This window comes from Heteronotia binoei, chromosome 8, assembly GCF_032191835.1.
Source record: "Heteronotia binoei isolate CCM8104 ecotype False Entrance Well chromosome 8, APGP_CSIRO_Hbin_v1, whole genome shotgun sequence".
NCBI classification, from domain to species: Eukaryota; Metazoa; Chordata; class Lepidosauria; order Squamata; family Gekkonidae; genus Heteronotia; species Heteronotia binoei.
This window is the reverse complement of record NC_083230.1, coordinates 75,989,495-76,004,278: the sequence shown is the minus strand read 5'-3', so window position 1 is coordinate 76,004,278 and position 14,784 is coordinate 75,989,495. Positions and strand designations below refer to the sequence as shown.

The 14,784-nt window shown below is 44.8% G+C and overlaps 2 protein-coding genes across 2 annotated transcripts; one reads left to right on the top strand and one right to left on the bottom strand.

Moving 5' to 3' along the window:
- Positions 1-1,170: 1,170 nt before the first annotated feature.
- SMCO3 (single-pass membrane protein with coiled-coil domains 3) lies at positions 1,171-3,241 on the bottom strand. Its single transcript, XM_060244577.1, has 2 exons — positions 3,125-3,241; positions 1,171-1,998 (listed from the first exon to the last, which is right to left on the bottom strand). The coding sequence occupies exon 2, from the start codon at positions 1,982-1,984 to the stop codon at positions 1,307-1,309; it is 678 nt and encodes a 225-aa protein (XP_060100560.1). The 5' UTR covers positions 1,985-1,998; positions 3,125-3,241; the 3' UTR covers positions 1,171-1,306.
- Positions 3,242-13,319: 10,078 nt separating this feature from the next.
- LOC132575892 (uncharacterized) lies at positions 13,320-14,219 on the top strand. Its single transcript, XM_060244576.1, has one exon. The coding sequence runs from the start codon at positions 13,339-13,341 to the stop codon at positions 14,125-14,127; it is 789 nt and encodes a 262-aa protein (XP_060100559.1). The 5' UTR covers positions 13,320-13,338; the 3' UTR covers positions 14,128-14,219.
- Positions 14,220-14,784: the final 565 nt, after the last annotated feature.

The window sequence follows — 14,784 nt, the reverse complement described above, 5'->3', positions numbered from 1 at the left end:
GGAGATCTCCCACTATTACAATTGATCTCTAGACTACAGAGATAACTTCCACTGGAGAAAATGGTTGCTTGTTGTGGGGGGAGGTTGAACTCTATGGCACTGTACCCTACTGAGGTCACTCCCCTCCCCAGGCTTCACCCCCGCCCGCCCCCCCAGATTTCCAGGTATTTCCCAGCCCAGAGCCACCAACCCCAAGCAGTCTCTCACCAAAGTAGCTTACATGGATCACTAGATCTTTTTCTAACTATGAAGTTTTTCTATAAATAACCTCTATTTCTTTCATAAAGCCAGAAGTCTAGTGTGAGCTTTATTCCTAATGTTGCTTCCCTCTGCCAACAGTATGTAACTGAAAAACAAACCACTGTGTGTAACATGAACTTAGTTCCATACAATAAAGTTCGCATATAAACTATATGTAATGTCCTGTTCATTGAACACTTTTTGCAGATTAGCTAGTGCAGAGTGCTGCGTTACTGTATGTGCTGTGACTTGTCTGTGCTAGAAGAAGGCACATCATAAAAATTAAAGTTGGAATTCTATAAAACTGCATATCTTGCAGCTAATGTATCATTTATTTCAGTGTGACTTAGATTTGAAAATGAAAGTGCTGACTTGCATTGTCAGAAAGTTGCTGGCAAAACACAGCAAACAAAAAAAACACATCAGTTCCATTATTTTCCATCAGAAGTGAATAATTCTAGATGCCACATCTCATAATAGCAGTTCATTCTTTGTTCTTAAAATAAATATGGCAGCATCCAAGTGCAGGTCTTAAATTTCAGTGGAAAATTAGAAAGCAAGAGGGAGATTCATACTGTTCATTAGTAATCTACACTGAGAGTTCATACAGGTTCAATGCATTCTTGGAGCAGCAGTCTTCTCTGTGTACCACACAAAAAGAATGATCTCTTTTCACACCCCAATAAGTATCTTGAGTGGTGCTTTTGAATTCTACATACCTGCAGCAGCACATTTTGGGTCGGGTTGGATCCAAAGTTTGTTTTTCAATAAAGGAAAGTAGTTGCTTCAGCAGAATGGAAATTTTCTGCTCGCTTCTCCCCACTGCAGCTCACTGGGGATAGGGGCTCTCAGGAACAGCATGATGGGTGAAATTGGGAAACTGCGATGACAGCAGGAAATCAGCAAAAAAAATCCACCCATTGCACTGGCAGAAATGGACCTTGATTCCAATTCTCTGTCTTTATAGAGATCTGTTATAACCATAATTGAAAGAGGAAAAGTCAGGCTTTTCAGTTATGATGTAATGGGTTTGGTGCAATCATCCAAGGACAAGAACATTCCCAAGTTACTCAGCTTTGTCTTTCACCATTGCACTTACTTTATGGATGGCATGCTGATATGAGTCTGAGGCTTCTTTAAATTCAGCCAGATGCTGCTCATAGCTCTGAATACATGCCAGAAGGTGCTCTCTTTCCACAGCTCCCAAGATGGCATGAAGAATGATTTCAATGCCAAGCCCCAGAACACTAATGCCAAGACCTCCAAGGACTGATACCCCAATCTGAGCAAGCAGTGCAACTAGTTTGTTAACTGTAACCATTATAATATTTGAACCAATTAATTTTACAACTATTGCACCTGCAGTTGCAGTAGCCTCTCCAAGAACAATAGAAACAATTTTACAAGCTATGCCAATTTTTTCCAGCTCAGGCTGTTTAATATCGTAAAGCTTTTGATACATTACTGGTTCTAGTTTTTCCTTCAATTCTTTGTCAAAATTCCCCAACTGTTGCTGGATATCATTCAAGGCTTGTATAATAATATCACAGTTCTGTTTGATGGTACCTTCCTCTTTCATTTTAATGTGAATAATCTTGGCCCCCAGATGTGCATTCAGTGCTCCAATCAGTTCATTGGTTGCCTTAAAATTAAGTTGCATGCAAGCAAGCAGTTGCTGATGCAGGTCAATGACATCCTGGCGTCTCTTTGGATTATTTGGATAGAGGAGATCACTTAATTTCATTCTGTGAAGATAATCTGATAAAGAAAGATGAAGACAGTTGCCATAGACCACTGACCCCCAAGGTGGTAACCAACTGTGTTTCCCAGAGCCCACTTGCTCTTTCCCAAAGCAAAGGGTTAGTCCATGTTTCCTCCACTTTGCTACAGTAGGAAGTGCTTCAGAAGAACCAAGGAGACTTTGTTTATGCAGGGAGTACCCTTTCTGAAATAGATGTCACCATTATAGGAGGATGCTAGGCATGGAATCCCTCAACATTTTGTGACTTCATGCCTTCATGACAGCCATTTTGTCATGGTCCTACTTACCCCTTTGTCAGCCATTTTAATGTCAGCATCCAGTACCTGTTCTCAGAATTCCAAAAGCACCCCAGGTTCAACAAGGTTGAGGATTTGTGCCATAGACATTAGAGATGGAAGTGTGGAGTAATTTCTCCCTAAAGTTACTTCAACAGGATACAACGAATAACATCAAGAGGTATTATATCTGCACTACAAATGTAAATGGGTATAACAGTCCATCTTAAAAAAAAAACTCCCTGGGAACTGTAGTTCTAAGGAAGTTTATGAATCTATATATTTTATTTATATCTATTTTATAAATTACATTTATAGACTGCCCCCCCCCTTGAGTACACAAGGCTCAGGGCAGTGAACAACAGTAAAAAAATCATGATAAAACAAGGCAAACAATTTAAATACTACAGAATTAAAACATTTTCAAGTGGCATTAAAACTTCAAGTTTCCAGATTGTGCCACTATTTCATGGGTAGGCTAGAGAAGAAGTAGGGAGAGAGTGTGCAAGAAGAAATGGTACCTATCGCTGTCCTCAACCAAAACTAAGACAGAATACTCAGTATTGTCATTCCCCACTAAACATCTCAACAACTTACAACTCCCAGAATTCTTTGGAGGAAGCCATGATATTTAGAGTAGCATTTAAAACAGTTTAAATTTATAATACAGTTATATATAATTGCCCCTTAACTATGTACTTCTTCACTGTTCATCTAGCATCCCCTATCTTATACAGAGCAATTATTCAGGGCATAATTCTCCCTTTCTTGCTATTCCAAACTTCACTGATACCAACTTTTACCTAGCCACATCCATGCCCTACAAATGATCAATGCAAGCTCTTACCTCACGTTTCAATTTTACACAATAAGTTTGAGGGCTTGTTTGTAGGCATCATGTTTCGGATTCCTAAACTGTTACTGGTAGGCGGTGTTGGTATAATAATGCTGATCTGCCCTGTTGTGCTGATGCAGGGTCATGGGCTTGCTCACAATGCCAACTCAGCATTACAGTCACGAGACTGGAGGCACTGTGTCCTCTACTAAACCCTTATTGGCTAAATCACAGTTCAGAGAATCAAGCTGCAATCCCCAACCCCCACCCCTGGCTGCCTTTTTTGCTATCAAGGACTTATGGTAACCCTGTAGAGTTTTCAAGATATGAGGCGTTCAGAGGCAGTTTGCCATTGCCTGCCTCTGCACTGGGACCTGGACTTCCTTGGGGGTCTCCCATTCAAATACTAGCCAGGGCTGATCCTGCTGAGCTTCCAAGACCTGATGAGACTGGGCTAGCCTGAACTATCCAGGTCAGGACATATAAGCTCATATAGCAGGGGGGGTTTCAGGACCTGTCATAAGTGTTCACATTTGAAATCACAATTTTGGAATAAAAAGACTGCAGGGTATATGCAATTAGAACAACGCTAACTGCAAGTTCATGTATATGCTATGCATATTTGTCATTATATGCAGCAAAAATACAAAATAGGCATAAGCTTCTGGTTCATGTTGCATATTTTCATATAGTCTTCAGTACTGAGTAAGGCTGAGATTTTAGTCTGTGTGCCTGGGTCTTTTGGCAGGATGGAAGAAAAGTATTCTTCATGTACATGGACTTTGGGACCATCATGAACTGAATTAAAACAGTTACATAAGCAGGTAGGATTTCCAAAAGGAGCTTGAATATTACTTGCATCTTAACTCTTAATGGCAGTTAATGCCAATTGTGATGGCTAAACAATATTTATTCTAGAGGATCCGTGTTCAGGTTCTTCAACATGTAGTTTTGTTTTATGAAGCAGTGAGGGGAGCTGAGTTGGATTGGAGCAGTTTCACTAAGGAACATTTTCTCACACTTTCCTGTATTAAAACCAGCCCTTAAGGATTGCTTAACTCCAGTAGATAGGAGAAACAAGAGAAGTACCCTCTTCTTCTTTCTTAATATCCGAAGGGTGGGGTTCAATCCAAAAAATGAAGGTGAGTTTAAACGGGGGGGGGGGGACTTCAGGAGTGCTGCAACTCAAACACAGCTGGGGCTCTTTCCAGATGTTTTTAAAGCTAAGCTACACTGGGGAGAATTCAGTCATGACCCTCAGAGTAACAGTCTTCAGACATCACTGGTTATAAGGCAAAGGACTGAATCTAATATAAAAGCCATTACCAAAATAGAAGTCTAGGAGGAATATTTTCAATTAGATTAGCCCCAAGAGTGAGAATTTACGGTGAAAGCTACTAAAAAAGCTATCAGTTTGGTAGTGGTTAAGTATGTGGACTCTTACCTGGGAGAATCGGGTTTGATTCCCCACTCCTTTGCTTGCACCTGCTGGAATGGCCTTGGGTTAGTCATAGCTCTGGCAGAGGTTGTCCTTGAAAGGGCAGCTGCTGTGAGACCCCTCTCAGCCCCACTCACCTCACAGGGTGTCTGTTGTGGGGGGAGAAGATATGGGAGATTGTAAGCCTCCCTGAGTCTCTGATTCAGAGAGAAGGGCAGGGTATAAATCTGCAATTCTTCTTCTTCTTCTACCGTTACAGCTGCAACTGCAGATAGACCATAAAAGAATCATATCATAGAATCACAGAGCTGGAAGGGGCCACACAGGCCATCTAGTCCAACCCCCTGCTCTATGCAGAATCAGCCTAGAGCAGGGGTGTCGAACTCATTTGTTATGACCACCGGATCTGACATAAATGAGACCTCGTTGGGTCAGACCAGGCCATGTATGTTCCTATTTAAGACTAGGCAGCAGAGATATAAACTTTATGAAGGACACAGGCAATGACAAACACAATAATTTAAAAAAAAACACAAAACATGTTTAAAATATTAACACTAGTTGGTCTTAAAGGTGCTTTCTTTGAACATCTCCCATGGGATCCAGGGAACTGGGCAAAGGAAGCTCTGGCTCTTTCCTTCCTTCCCCAGGGGACCAGGAGGGGGAGGAGCCTCAGCCAATAGAAGGAAAAGAGGCTTGGCTCAGTAACTCCACTGTGCAATTGAGAGAACCTGGCAAAGCAAGCTCTACCTCCCCACCCCTTCTTCCCCAAGGTAAGAGCCTCAGCCAATGGAGAAAACAGAAGTTTTGCTCTGTAGCTCCTGTGCAATTGAGCAAGCCTTGCAAAGCAAGCTGTGAAGCAGAAGGAAGCAAGAGAGAAGGAGAAGAAAGCAGATGACAGCCAGTTGCTCAGGGGCCTGATAGGAGCCCCCCGGGGGTTCTGATTTGGCCCCTGGCCCACATGTTTGACACCCCTGGTCTAAAGCATCCCTGACAAGTGTTTGTGAATCTGCTGCTTAAAGACTGCCAGTGATGACGTCACTTGCAAGTAACATCATCACACCGGTGACGTTGTGCACCAGCCACTCTAGGAGCTTCCGGGAAAACTCTATGGAGGCCACAGGGGACTTGGCAACCCTAGTGGTCTCAAATAACCATAAATGGGCTCTGATGGTCCCAGATGATTTTGGATATCTTCAGAGACCTTCATGGATGCCTTCGTACTTCCTGGAGACCCCAGGAACTTGGAGCATGGTTCAGGCAATCATCTGGGACCTGTGTACCCAAACAATCAAAACAATGATTGAGTTACTGGGAGCATTTAAGTTAAGGCAACAGAGTTGCAGAACCTTCCAGGCATGGAAGTGTATAGCTACAATGATGTGGAGTTCTGACAGTTGCTTGGCCTGTTGCTTTAGCCATAGAAACTAACTTACTCCATCCCATTGACTAAAGCCTGATGGGACTGAGTTGTTTAAAAATTAAATTATCCCTGCTAGTGAATAGTATTCACAAGAAACTAGGATTGGACTTGTTAATTAATTTAAATTGGAATTTATTAACCAATAAATTCCCATTTATCAGTCAGCAATTTTTGTCCAGGCCAGGTTTCTTGGTCCTCCATCTGTCCTGGACAAAAGGTTGGAGGGGGTGGCAATACACATTTGAGAGCTTTTTCCCTTCAGACCACTTCCTACCCCAAGATCTCTGGCATTGACTGTAGGCCTAACATGAGGTGCTGAGGAGAGTTTGTCTGTCTGCTGACTGCCTAGCACATCAGCAGATACCCTACCAAATCTGTTAGAGGCAGTAGCAGGCTGGGCCTTGGAGTTCCTCTTGGGGGATGTGACTGACTCAGGCAAGTTAGCCTGGAGGCTGGGAACAGCCTTGCAACAATTGGCTGGGCCGCAGCTATGGTAACAGAGCTGGAGGGAAGTAAAACACCTCAGAGTTTTAGTCTGGAGTTGGAGCTTGAGTACTGAACAGTTAGGAGTGAAGACTGTGTACTTAGGTGGATCAGTTGTTGTTGAAGCAACTGGAAGGAGCTGAGAACAGCCAGTAGGGCTGAGTCCCTTGAGGAGACAGAACTGAAATAAGTTTCTGTCTGTGAGAGAGTTTGTAGTCAGAAGGGGATCAAAACCAGGCACCTTCTGTGAGCAGAGCTCTCTCAGAGGACCTGTCAGCACAACAGGGCAGACTCCTAGTAAACTGGGAACACTTAAACACCGAGAAAGGAGGACTGGATTTTGGTGGCTAGAAGGGAATCCCAAGATTCAGACTAGGAATCTAGCTAGGGTTGCCAACCCCCAGGTGGGGGCAGGGGATCCCCTGGTTTGGAGACCCTCCCCCCGCTTCAGGGTCATCAGAAAGTGGGGGGAGGGGATGGAAATGTCTGCTGGGAACTCTATTATTCCCTATGGAGATTTATTCCCATAGAAAATCATGGAGAATTGATCCGCGGGTATCTGGGGGGGGGCTGTTTTTTGGGGTAGAGGCACCAAATTTTCAGTATAGCATCTAGTGCCTCTCCCCAAAATACCCCCCAAGTTTCAAAAAGATTGGACCAGGGGGTCCAATTCTATGACCCCCAAAAGAAGGTGCCCCTATCCTTCATTATTTCCTATGGAAGGAAGGAATTGAACTCCCTTTGGAGTTCAATTATGCTTGTCACAGCCTTGATCTTGGCTCCACCTCTAATGTCTCCTGGCTCCAACCCCAAAGTCCCCAGATATTTCTTTAATTTGACTTGGCAGCCCTAAATCTAGCTGGGTGGGTCACACAGGAGTGAGGGGCTGGAAATAGCACTCAGAAGGTATGGATCCTGTATGCTAGTGTGTATGTCTGTGAAGAAGAATTGATCTGGCACAAGTCAGGAGTCCTCAGTGTGAGTGGTAAAGATTTGAGAAGGCTATACCATAGTGACTGCAAAGTTTTCCTAGTGCCAAGAAGGCACTGCCTGCCTGTCCAAAGTTTTGAATAATTCTAAAGCCTGCCTGTTTGGTAATTTAAGAATCTTCTGCCTGGTTATATTTGTTCAGCCTGACAAATCTCTGGAGTTTAGAGATTGATTATTTTACCAACCTGCCAACTGATTTGTTTTTAGTACAACTAATTAATATTATTTTATTCTGCTTTCTTACTTTTTGTGAGGCAACAAACATTCTTTTTGGATTTTGAATTTAAAATAGTCTGGTGCCTAGTTTACTTTAGTCCTTACAGGATTTCTGTCTGTGTGCCTGAGGGACTGAGGGAAGGTGACTGGGGAAAAATTTATAGTGGTCACCCTCCCAAGCTGACCCTGACAGGTTCCTCACAGGGGACTTCAACATTCATGCCGATGATGTTGCTTCCTCACAAACTATGGACCTAGTGCCATCCATGGCAGCATTGGGACTCTCCCAGGTTGTATCAGGCCACATGCACTAAGTAGGCCACATGCTGGATTTGATTTTTGGGATGGGGACAGATGTAGATCTGGATGCCATTGATGCAGTGCCATGGTCAGACCACTTTGTCTTGAAGGCCTGCCTGAGTGTCCCAGAAACTCCCTGCTTAGGCAGCAAGCTTTACTCTTGCCTGAGGAGACTGATTGAACGAATTGGTTTCCAGAATGCTTTATGAGATCCAGTGTTCCCTGGTGATTTGTTAGATGTGCTGAGAGAAGACTGTCACAACCATCTTTCTGAAGCCATGGACAAAATTGCTCCCCAGCACTCCAAATTAGCATCTCGGTATGCCTTGGAGCTTCAGAGTTTGAAGTGGGAGCATAGACTACTAGCGTGAGTTTGGCTTTTGACTTGTGACTAAGCTACAAGAACATCTTATATAATGTTTATGAAATCCTATGAGATGGCAGTGAAAGCTGCAAAGAAATAATTCTATGCAGCCTCCATTACATCTTGTAGCTCTCGCCCAGCACAATTAGACAGGGTGATCAGGTCACTACCCTCCCTCTCAGAAGGAACGGAAAAAAAAAATAGTAATTCAGCAATCAGCTGTGAGGCTTTTGCAAGCTGTTTTGTAGATAAAATCCTGTTGCTCCATCAAGACCTGCCTGCCAGTGTTGATAAAGTACATGAACTGGAGGCCCCTTAACTGTCGTTAGATCTAGTAATGGAACAATTCAGCCAACTGTCTCAGGATGAGGTTGACAGGATCCTAGGTGAGCAGAAGAAGAAGACTACTGCAGATTTATACCCCGCCCTTCTCTCTGAATCAGAGACTCAGAGCGGCTTACAATCTCCTATATCTTCTCCCCCCACAACAGACACCCTGTGAGGTGGGTGGGGCTGAGAGGGCTCTCACAATGAGGAATAGTAAATGGATTACAGTTAAAAAATTGAGACTATGGGATCATATCCTTTCTTTATCTGTTTCCTCAACTTATTATTTTGATAAGGTTTATAGTTAAAATTGAGACTATGGGAATATATATTTCTTCAATTTTATTTTTAAAATAAGGACTAAGGACTAAAAGATTATAATGAAGATGGACGATAATCATAGTAAATTGTTTTTTTCCCTTATTTTTATTTTATTATCGTTATAAGATTTTTTATGAAGATTCTTAAAATGTTAAAACTACCTTTTTTTTCTTTTTAGTATATTAATTAAAATGCACCGATGGAGGTCACAAAAAGGCGGGGAGGGAGGTGGAAAATGTAATGTATTGGTACTAATTTTTTAATAATAGATGAGTATTAATATAATATATTGCAGAATAATAAAATTGTTTTCACACAAAAGAGAGGGCTCTCAGAACAGCTGCCCATTCAAGGACAACTCCTGCGATAGCTATGGGTAACACAAGGCCATTCCAGCAGCTGTGAGTAGGGAATCAAACGTGGTTCTCCCAGATAAGAGTCCACACACTTAACCACTACACCAAACTGCCTTGGCTTGGATAAGTGATTTAAAGAGACAAATGCCTTCTCCAAGCTGGCCAACAAGGGTGGTGGGGATTTTGAGAGCCACACAGTATGTGCAAAAGAGCCACATGCAGCTCCCAAGCCACAGTTTGCCCCCCCCCCCTGCCCTACACAGTATAGGACCAGCATATCTATGAAACGGTCTCTCCTGGTATATCCCCCAAAGAGCGTTGCACTCAATGGATAATCTCCTGGTGATCCCCAGCCCAAAAAGTACTTGTTTAGCCTCAACCTGAGCCAGAGTTCTGGTGGAATACCCTTCCAGATGAGATCTGGGCAAGACAAAAAATGTTCCACCAGGCCCATTGTTAAGACAATGAGGTTTCCATCTATTGGCTTCCCCTGCCCCCTTTCCACCACTCATCCTGCCATTGCCACCAGCCAATCCATTCACACACAGACTGTACAACCTTGCTTTGGACAAGTTATGCTATCTTATCTTGTGCCTTTAAAAGCCATCTGACTTGACTTTTAATCTATTGTTATTAAAATTATTTTTAATATTTAACTTATGGTACTGTCTTAACATTGTTGCTATCCACCCTGAGCCCTGCTGTACAGGGGAGTGGAGGCTAGAATAAAATATATACATATATAAATATACAGCCTTCTAAGATCAGAGTTTGATTCTCCCATTTCATTTTCATGATTGACACCCCCAACCATGGCTGTTGTTAGGAACCAGAGAAAGGCAAAAATGAGTACTATTAGATCACAAAATATGAATTTCATTGTTGTTTTCAAAAGAAATATAGCACAATTTAACCACACTAAATTAATTATTTGTCCAAGTGGAATACGAATCTTAGATCCATGTCATATTTGGCACTAATCTACTGCTTTACCAGCTGTTTCCTGTCCTGAAGTAGAGGATGCCAGTGAATTCCAGGCCATCAGAAGAGTATCTGTAGAGCCACCTGTTATAATAAAGGTCTCAAAATTCTCCAGAGCCATTCTGGAAACCAGTTGGATCCATAAGTCTACAATGGTGGATCATCTTGGCAGGTCCCCATCTATTAAGATAGTCCACGTTGGGAAACTTTCTATTTAGTATTCATTCCCTAAATTGAAAAGTGTGGGCAAATCGATCCAAGAAGCTGGGGGAGAGGATAGATACAACTTCATTTTCAGTCTTCTACAACTCAATACTTCATGTATTCCTCAACCTTAATAAGGTCAATTACCCCATAGTGTATCATGCTTCCCCTCCCCCATGAACTTTTTGGTAAATTGCAATTTATAGTGGGATTATATTGTGGTTATGTCAATTTCCAGATGCACTGAATGGGAAACTAAAATGAGCTTAGAGGATGAAATGGACAAAATTCTACTTTTTTTGTCCCCTTGTCGTCTTTGTTGCTATTCTGTCCCCATACAACTAAAAAAGAAATAATGCAGTGCAGATATTTTCCCCTTTTTTAGTTAGTGTCACGCTCAATGAAATCCCCACATTTTAAAAATTGTATTACTTGCTTTGCCATTTATTTTACTCTCTAAGATTAGTAAAGCTTTTATTTTTCTCAGGACAGATGTGCTTGAACAAATCTTTATACAGTTACAGCCCAATCCAGAGAACGGCTGTGTAGCTATGCTCAAGTGCAGAACTAGCGTCGGTGGCCACAGTCAGCTCCCAGATGGCATGCCCCGCTTGGAGGGGGAAGAGCAGCCGGACAAGCGAGAGAGAACCCGTTGCCATGGTGATTCCACCCGGGCGCATGCCATTGGCCCACTGCCAAGGTGGGGGTGGGGGAGGCACAGGCTCGCGTGGGACCATGGGATTGGCCAGCCCATTGCACGTGACCAGGTGAGAGGGCGGAAAGCCCGCACCTGAGAGGCCATCAATCCCCCCACTCCCTCCCGCTATCAGAGACTCTGTCAATGGCAGGGAGGCGGGCAGAGGCATGCGCGGACAAGCAGGAAGTCCCAAGTGCAGGAGTTCGCTGTACTAGACAGCGGCTGGAATGTATGTCTGGTAGCGGCCAGACCAAGTCCAAAAGACACCACCACCCAGAGCCCCCCCAGTGTTGCCCTGCCGCTGCCCCCTGCTGTGTGCAAGGAACACCTCCCCTGGGGGCCGCAGAACTCAGAGTGCGAGCCGCTGGGCATGCATCCACTTCAACAGCTACCCCGCCTAATGCCCTGTGTGCAACAGCCCTGTGTGGTCGCGTAGGTCATCAGCCCAGGCAGGCTGAGGGGCGGCACCCCCCTCCCCTGTCCAGCCAAGTGGGAGGCAGCATGGCGGCTCATAACCCATTCCCCTCCCAAGAACCAAGTCTGCCCACCCTCCCAGCATTCCCTCGGAGGGGTGGGGTTGCCCCGGGAACGTGCAGCAGATTCCAAGCTGAAGAGACAACAGAGGGCACAGCTCAGACTTTATTTTTCCGGAACAGAGTGCAACAGTTTCCTGGTGCGCACTGGGCAGTCTCACTGTGGGTGGGGCTCCATTCCGAGCGGCGGCCAGAAACAACTGAGGGAGTGGGGGGGGTGGAGCAACACACGCGGAAGCCTTTTTGTTGGAGTCCCACCTGCAAAACAGAGACCGAGATCAAGAGCACCTGCAGGGGCGGCAGCTGGAAGAGCAGGCTGCGTTTCAGCCAGGCGCTCTCTTAAAGGGACAGTCTCTAACCCACCTCCCCGCATCGAGGCAGCTGCCAGACACACCCCCCCCCGTCCTTCCAGGGGTTGGAAATGCGGCAGAGGGCAGACCAAGGGAAGGAGGCAGGCAGCAGCACAGGGGAACAGTTTCAGAAAACGTCCCCTGCTGGAACCAATTGCCTGGTTCAAGTGCCAGGGACACTCACACACCAAGCAACCAAGAGCGAGGGGAGGGGGAGGATAGTGGGGGAGCACAGTGAAACTTACCCAGCCAAGGGAGACAGTCCTCGCTCACACGCAGAGCCTCCGCGAGCCCGGAACCTGTGGAGACCTGGAAACAAGAGCAGTTAGACCTCGCTCTCCCGCGCGCTGGTCAAAGATACTGTCAAAGCTACGGCGCAGTGCAAAACCCTTCACCAACTTGCCTGCCTGTCTCTCGTTCTAAGTCTGTATGGCAGGGAGCTCGCTGGCAGAACTTCCCACCATGCACTCCTCTCCCTAACAACTGAGTTGTGCGAGGCAGAGCGGAAGTATTTCTAGGAGGGGGGGGACCGCGATTGGGCACCGGGGAGGGGGCTTGCCAGGCCAAGGCATGAAAGGATTGGTGAGGCAATCACGCCGCTCCCTAAGGGGTTTGCGAGCTTCCGCAGCAGTGGAGGCAACATTTGTTTTTGGTTTCAATGAGTGCCTATGGGACACGCCGCTGTTTTTGCAGGCGTAACATTGCGCCTCTCGGGGGGGGCGTGTCATGGCCCAAACTGCTCAGGAAGCCGCCTAAGCCTGGCTGCGTCCCCAACTCCAGCCCCTCCTCTGCCTGAGCACTGCGCTCTGCCTCACTTCTGTCCATGCTCAGGCACAGCCTTCAGGTGCTGCTGCTCTTGAGTGGAGCAGCGCTAGGGAGGCCCCCTGCCCACGTAACTCCCCTCCACTGTGGTGGCGCCGGTCATACGTCGCCACAAATGCTTCTGGTGCCCATGTTTGTGGCAAGTTCTCTCCCAGAGCGCTTTCAGCCACCCCACCCCCTCTGGATTGTGCTGCAAGTTATTTAAAAAATTTTTAAAAAATGTAATTTTAAGTGTAGGAGTCTTTGGAATCTTTTTATGAATGTCTTGCTCAATATTGAATAACTTTTGCTTCTTTTTATTTTGTATAATGTGGCTGCTGGAGGTTTGTGGATGTTTAAAAATGAGATAGACTTGAAACTGATTTTCGTACACTTAGTACTGATTGCTTTTTATTTCAGTGTGGCCTCTCCCTCTTTGGAAATGCTGTCCTTGTTTTGTGCAGAGAAGGATAAGCAGCGGCTGTGCAAAGCCAGCCATACTCTGTACGATTGTGTCTATGTCTTCGCCTCTTCCACCAACACCATGTTCCGAATGCTCAACCAGTACCTTGGAACTGAATTTCCCAATGTTGTTGTGAGAGAAAACCTCAGTATCAAGGAGAACCTTCAGCTTCTGTTGAGTGCTCTGAAAGGCATGCAAGAGACTGTGGAGTTGAAAGATAAGGATGTCCAGCAGTGTGTCAGTGGCCCTTTGTACTCTAAGATCCTTCTACCTGTTTCTGCCATGGATGAAAAAATCAATCTTGTGAAGGAGATCTATGGCCTCTATAAGGGATCTTTTGCAACGATCTGTGGTCCCATTGCTACAGTCTTATTGAAAAACAGTAATCTCCCTGAAACACTACAGTCTACCTTGCGGTTGTTAGTGAACTCTCCTGCGATGTCCCTGCAAGTTGGTGATCTTCTCATGACCCATGATGAAATTGCTAATGAAATTGCTAAAGCTTTTCCAGAAACCAGCACTTCATCTTCTCCAGCTACACAAACTGGAGCAAAGGCTCGCACTCAGTCTACATCTTCCATAACTCACTCACTCACCAGCTTCATGCAGGTAGTTCTCCGGGGGCAGACATCCAAGAACAGCTATGAAATAGCTGCAGATTACTTGGAAGATGCTGTTAAGGTATTGAAGCCAGCTTGTGAAAATTTCCAAAGTGTTGTTAAGAAAGCCGAAGAGTATGTCACACTCATCATCGACAAATTGCAGTGATCTAGGAGGCGATTGCTGATCTGTTAGAAATCCACTTCTGTTTTCACAACAGGTAAAGTTGTACAAATTAAAGAGCAAACTTTTGCTGATTGCAGCAATTGTATTGCCTTCTGTAACCATGACTGCTTCCACATGGTGTTGATGCTCTGTGTATCTCTTGTTGCCCCTGTGAATGCAGAGACACTCACAACAGAGCATCCACACAGCAGTTTTCCTCATAGTTTCCTCGTTTTAGGCCCCTCTTTCCTCACAGCTATCATTTCTCCTTCCCCAGTGCCACCAAAGGACTTTGGAGGCCTCTTCAAAAAGACTGGACCTGGGTAGCTCAGGCTAACCAGATCTCAGAAACTAAGCAGGGTTGGCCCTGACTAGTATTTGGATGGGAGAATTCCAAGGAATACCAGGGTTGCAATGCAGAGGCGGGGAATAGCAAACCACCTCTGAACATCTCTTGCAATGAAAAACGTATTGGGTTGCCATAAGTCAGTTGCGACTTGATGACAAAAAATAACAATAAAAAGATTACTACAGCACAATACCATTATTACCACGCTCTGTTACTTCCTCCAAATTTCCAGCTTTCAGTTACAGTAGATGAAGGTAAACAAAACAAAAACTGTGTGAAATCATATAGTCTGGAATCTTATATAACAGAGC